The following is a 5,879-nucleotide window of genomic DNA, read 5'->3' on the forward strand; positions in this document are numbered from 1 at the left end:
GTAATGTAATTCCAAGTCGTCTGGTTGTTAGAGAGTAGGGCCTTGTCCAGTAGATGAATTGTTGTTGCTATGTGCCATCGAGTTGCCTGTGACTCATTGCGAACCTATGAACAATAGCTCTGAACCCTGCTTTATTCTGAGCCAATCTCACTGTCTCTGACACACCTACTTTCATTACCCTAATTACTGTATCATTCCATCTCATCCAGGTTCTTCCTCTCTTGTGCTGTCTCTCCACCTTTGCAAGCATGATCTCCTCTCCAAAGACAGGTTCATCCTGGCAGCATGCCCAAAGGATGTTAGATGAAGCCTCAAAATCCTTGCCTCCAAAGAGAAGCTTGGCTTCACCCTCTCTAGGACAGACTTGTTTGTTCTGTTGGCTCTTCAGTGCACTTCTCCAGCACCACAGCTAAAAGGCATTGATTCTGTTGGTTGTTTTTTTTTTTAGTGCTAAGCAGACTTTTTGGAAGGAGGAGTGGCATCCACTTCCATAACAGCTAGCCTCCAGAAACCTTGTGAACCTGGAGAGAGAATGAGAGACACCCAAGCGTTGAGGACTCTCCTTCATAGGGTCACTATGAGTTGCCTGCAACTCGACGGCACTTAACAACAACAAGAAGTAGATCATTCCAATTAAGTATTTTCTCCAATAAACAGCAAATGATGCCAAGAAAAGTTTACTCTTGAATCTAGTTTTTATATATTGCAAGAACAATGAAAAGTTTTTAAAACAATGTTGTTTTTCTGCTTTAGCTTTAGAAAGCACATTAGATGTTTATTTCCAGAATCCATCCTTTACAGAGAAGACAAGAAATTTCTCAAGTCCATCCTTGGACTCTTCTGGGATTCCTACTGACTGAGCAACAATTTTAGTTGAGAGACCTGCTTCTTCATCTTGCTCATCTTCTTGGAAGAAGAGAAAGTGGGTGTTGACGGTCCAGACGTAGATGTTCTGAAAATCAATGCCAGGTTCTTCCTTGTGGAACCAAACCTCTCATGGTTTGAGTTTGCAGAACTTGCAGTCTTTCTCTGGGGTGTCTTCAGGGAAGACTGAGGAGTGCTAGGATTGCTTGTCAATGATGATAGAGAGCGTCTATTTTAACCACAATGTTTAATTGTCCTGTTGCACGTTGTACAAGTAACCAACAATACATTACAGGAGTCTTTGTACTTTTTCCACGAGTTTTGCTTCTTTAAAAGTGAGTGTATAACCTTTTGTTGCTTGATTAAAAAGTCTCTGTATTTGGGGTGTCATTTTGAGCTTGGGTTTGAGACACACTTTAGAGTTACCCAACACCAGCAACTGGAAACAGTGGGGACATGTTTCTTCAAAAGTGTTCTTAGTATAGGAGATAGAGGGCCTGGCTCGGTCAGCTGGTTTGCAGTTTCTGCATCGCAGCCTCCAGGTAGCGTTTCTGCCTCATTGTCGTCAATCAGACCCGGGCAGACTGGAGGCATTGATTTTTCTTCTGTCCTCTTTGGTCATTGTCCATTCTCTGATGCATAACAAGTAACTACGATGACCATGGCCTTAACCAGGCTCATCTTAGTCTCTGAACTGACTTCATTGTTTTTTAGCATTCTGGAGAGGTTTCTGACAGCATATTTTCATGACCGACTCATCTTTTGATTTCCTGACTTTGGTGCCAAGATTGTGCAAACTCCTCTTTACCTCTCTTATGCAATATCAATGTTAGTTACTTATAGTCTCCCTCTTTTATTACTGTTGAGTCAAACCAACTCATAGCTACTCCTCCAGGGGTTTTTTAATAGGTATAAATTACATGAGAAGAAACTGCCTAGCTATATCCTTCAGTCAGCGGGTAGATTTGAACCATCTGACTTTGCACTGGCAGTACAACTTTTTGCCCACTAGGCCACCAGAGCTCCCTTTCCCCCATGATAATTATGGTCACACAAGACTGCAGTAATTAGCTTCTTCATCTGTTGATCCGGAGGCATGAGCAGTCCAAAGTGGTCAGGTGGCATTCTAACTTTCAGTTCAACAAAATCAGTACTGTATCACCAGAACTAAAACTTAGACTCAACTAAAATTAGAAGGAAAATGTCCAGATCTGCAAATCATAAGATTGCAAGGGCAGAAAGAAAATATTTTACAGGTGGGTTATAAGAAATAATAGAGAAACATGTCACTCCAGTTTATAGCCCAGGAATCCTGCAGCTAGCTATGAATCCTGCTCTTGAAGAAACTGTCCTAAATATTGGACGTTAGTTTGAAGCATACGCAGCTCGTGATGAACATTTCCCAAATCATGAAAAGTTACGTCACATCCAGAGCAAAGGCTGCATAGTGGAGCGGACCTGGGTGGGGGGATTGTAAAACAATGAAAGACTTTTTCTTTTACTTTTCCAAGACGGTAGTGTACTGAGGGGGAGGGTTGGGAGGGGAGAAAAGTGCAACAATGAATGAATGGAAATCCAAAGTCTCTGTAAATTTTCATTGAAGTTAATAATAAAAAAAGAGAGAGAAAAAGTTATGTCACATAGCTGGCACCTTAATTGTGCCTTTATTGATTTTTTTTAATAATAAAATTTGTTATTTTATGTTGATATAGTTTTTTTGCTCCCCCACCCCCCTTGTGTACCATCAAGTCAGATCTGACTGGCACAGGAGGAGATTGCCCCTTCTTCTCCAGTGGAGCATCTGGTGGATTCAAACAGCATGCCTTTGGAATTGCAGCAAAGCTTCTTACCTCTAGGCCACCAGAATTCACAAAATTTGTTATTTTAATGAAAGTTTTCAGAAAAGTTGGATTTTCATTCATTCATTGTTGCACATTCCCTCCTCCTCCAGTTTACTTTCTTTGGGTCTTTTTTTTTTTTTTAAATTATTTATTTTTGCAGTTTCCTCATTCTCTCAGTCCTCTTTGCAAAGTGACTCTTATTCTGACCTGTTGTCATACATATAATGCCTAATCATATGTTCTTTTTAAGCAGTTCTTTCCATCACCTGTTCCAACGCAGTGTTCACTATCTGTCCACTCTTTTCCTGTACTCCTCCTATTCTAATTGTGCCTTTGGAAGGCCCACCTTGGTTTCTAGATGATATCATTGCTCTTCAATACTCTGGAGATGTCTCTGACAGGAAAATTTCCCCAAAACAATTTGTCTTTTGATTTTCTGGATGCTGGTGTCAACAGTGTTGATTGTGGAACCAAGCAAGCTGAAGTTCTTAACAATCTCAATATTTTCACCTTCTGTCCTGAAGCTGCCAATTGGCCCAGTGGTGAGAATAATTTTTTTTCTTAATGTTGAGCTTCAATCTTTTTTTGAACACTACAGTCCTTGACCTTCTGCAGCAAGGACTTCAGATTTTCCTCAGTTTCAGTAAGCAGATTGTATCACATGCATAATGCAGGTTGTTGAGGAGCCTGGCTGGATAGTGTGATAAAATGTTGTTAAACTGCTTGAACATCTACCAAAGCTAGCCAACTTTTTTTTTCGGTTCTTTGCATGCCATTATTACCACATTGGAGAAGTGCAAAAATGTCTTCAGAGCGTGAAGACTTGCATTCACACTTTAGCATGAGTTACCTCTGATTCTAGATGAACTCAAGGTACAGAGAGGTGTGGATGTTTGGGTCAGAAGGGTAGAGTGGAGGCATAAAGCACCCTGTGCTATTACTATAAGGGCCTTGACTACTCTGGAAAGGGAGGCTTCAAGGTTTGAAAAGGAAAAGGACTTACTCTTTTCTGACACCTCTCTTCTGCACCAAACAGGCTAGTCCTGTTAGACAAAATGAGAACCTCTATACCTACTCAATCTGCTTAATTCAATGCTGAGCAAAAAATTTTGAGCTGAATTGTATGAAACAGAATGTGGCATCAGGATCATCAACAACCTTTGTTATGCAGATAACACAACTTTGCTTGCTGAAAGTAAGGAGGATATGAACCCTTGCTGCAGAAGATCAATGGCTACAGCTTTCAGTATGGATTACATCTCAACATCAGGAAAATAAAGGTCCTCACCACAGGACCAACAGTCAAGATTATGATAAGTGGAGAAAGGATTGAAGCCATTAGTGATTTAATCTTGCTTGGATCAACAATCAACACCCTTGTTCCCAGCAGTCAGGAAATCAGGATATGTGTTGCACTGAGCAATTCTGCTATCAGGGATTTCTCCAAAATGAGGAAGAACAATGATGTGAGTTTGAAGACTAAGGTGCACCTGATTTGGATCATGATTTTCTCAATCACTCACTAAGCATTTGGGTGCTGGACAGTGAATAAGGATGACAGAAAATTTGATGCCTTTGAGCTCTGATGTTGGAGAAGAATACTGGATAGCTCATGGACTGCCAAAAGAACAAACACATAGTTTTAGGAAAAGTGCAGCCAGAGTCCTCCTTGGAGGCAAGATGGTGAAGCTTCATCTTTCATACTTTGGACATGTAATGAAGGAGAGGAAGATTCCTCGACAAGATGGATTGATATAGTGACTTCAGCAATGAGCTTGAGGGTGTCAGAGATGATGAGGATAGGGCAGGGTTCAGGTTGCTTGTTCATAGGGTCGCTAGGAGTTGTACTCAACTTGATGGCACCACTAGCAGCAGCAGCAACAACAACAACAACAACTACAACCAGAGAAGGGGCCACAAACCAGAGCTTTTTTGATGAAGACAGTCTGTGGATGAAGTTTTTGTTCTGCACGATTATTTCTTCTTTTTAAATTGAACCAAAATTTAAAAATAGCATTTTCACCTTTTTGTGAAAATATCAGATGATCTGGCAACACCTAGTCGCTCATTTTCATCTGACTGAGGCCAAGTATCAGTTACTCCCTTTAGACGTACATTTCTTGCAGTTTTCCACACTCCCCACCATTCCCCTCACTTTCTTCCCAAAACTGGGAGCTGAAGTATTAATAGACTAATCTGATTCTTCACTCATTGACAAGACCTTTCTCTTCCCTGTGACATTTGTGGGTCTGTGACCTCTGGCTTAAAGATCAAGCGCTGTGGCTTTGAATCAAACGTGAATTGAGATCTTATTTCTCCCAATTCTTGGATGAGAGGCCTTAGGAAATTATTTAACCTCTGCAAGCCCAGCCTCAATTTTCTACTCAGTAAAATGGGAGCAAGTGCCTTATTAAATTCAACGAGGTGGAATCAAAGGTTAAGTGAAAGAAGACATGCATAGCACAATTTTTAAGAGCCCTTATCTGTATCCACCAGTAGTGCAAGGTGCAAGGTGCATATTGAAACCGTGCTAGTCCCAGTGCCAAGCCACCGTGTTGGTACATAGCAAGTGCTCAGTTAACTGTTGGCTGAATTAATGATGGGTGAACTTAGCGAGGTTTAACAAGCTAATTGCACTTGAAGGTAATTTTAATAACATTGTCTCGCCAGGATCCTAAGGTGGCCCGAGTGTTGTGTGTGCTGTCTCAATGACAACACTGCAGGGTCTTGCCACATTTAGACGGGAGTTTGGGCTGGAATTGGCCCAAGATCAGAGATGCTCCTCTGGAGCCAGGCGGAGGTGGCTTGCCCAATACCAGTCAGGGCTGTGCCCATCATCTCTCTTCCAGGGTCCAGTAAGACGTGGCATCTTGATTAACTTGCATCTTCCTATTGCCTTGGCCATCAGATCAGCAAAGACAGGGATTCACCCTACCCCGAGGTCAGCCACTCTGCAGGAGGAGCCCAGGGCTCTCCTACGGGCCTGGACCATGACCACATTAGACATGGCCCCTCTCGGGCTTCACAGGGCAGGACAGCGCCCGGAGCTGCGAATCATCCCGGCTGGTGAGGGAGGAAGCTCCGTTCCCACAGCTAACATGGCGGCCGCGCGGCTTCAGCGCGGGGCGCGGGGAGCGCGGCGCCGGGAGGCGGGTCACGTGAGCGGCCCAGCTG

General features: G+C 42.7%; 1 protein-coding gene and 1 pseudogene across 1 annotated transcript in view; one reads left to right on the forward strand and one right to left on the reverse strand.

Moving 5' to 3' along the window:
• Positions 1–795: 795 nt before the first annotated feature.
• On the reverse strand, positions 796–1,424 carry LOC102856491 (annotated as a pseudogene).
• Positions 1,425–5,803: 4,379 nt separating this feature from the next.
• The window catches only part of USP31 (ubiquitin specific peptidase 31), a 100,060-nt gene continuing 99,984 nt past the window's right edge, over positions 5,804–5,879 (forward strand). The window contains exon 1 of the mRNA XM_006892692.1: positions 5,804–5,863. Coding sequence (XP_006892754.1) covers positions 5,804–5,863 — 60 coding nt within the window. The remainder of the gene's footprint in view (positions 5,864–5,879) is intronic.

This window comes from Elephantulus edwardii, unplaced genomic scaffold, assembly GCF_000299155.1.
Source record: "Elephantulus edwardii isolate Elephantulus edwardi_28Jun2011 unplaced genomic scaffold, EleEdw1.0 scaffold00117, whole genome shotgun sequence".
NCBI lineage: Eukaryota > Metazoa > Chordata > Mammalia > Macroscelidea > Macroscelididae > Elephantulus > Elephantulus edwardii.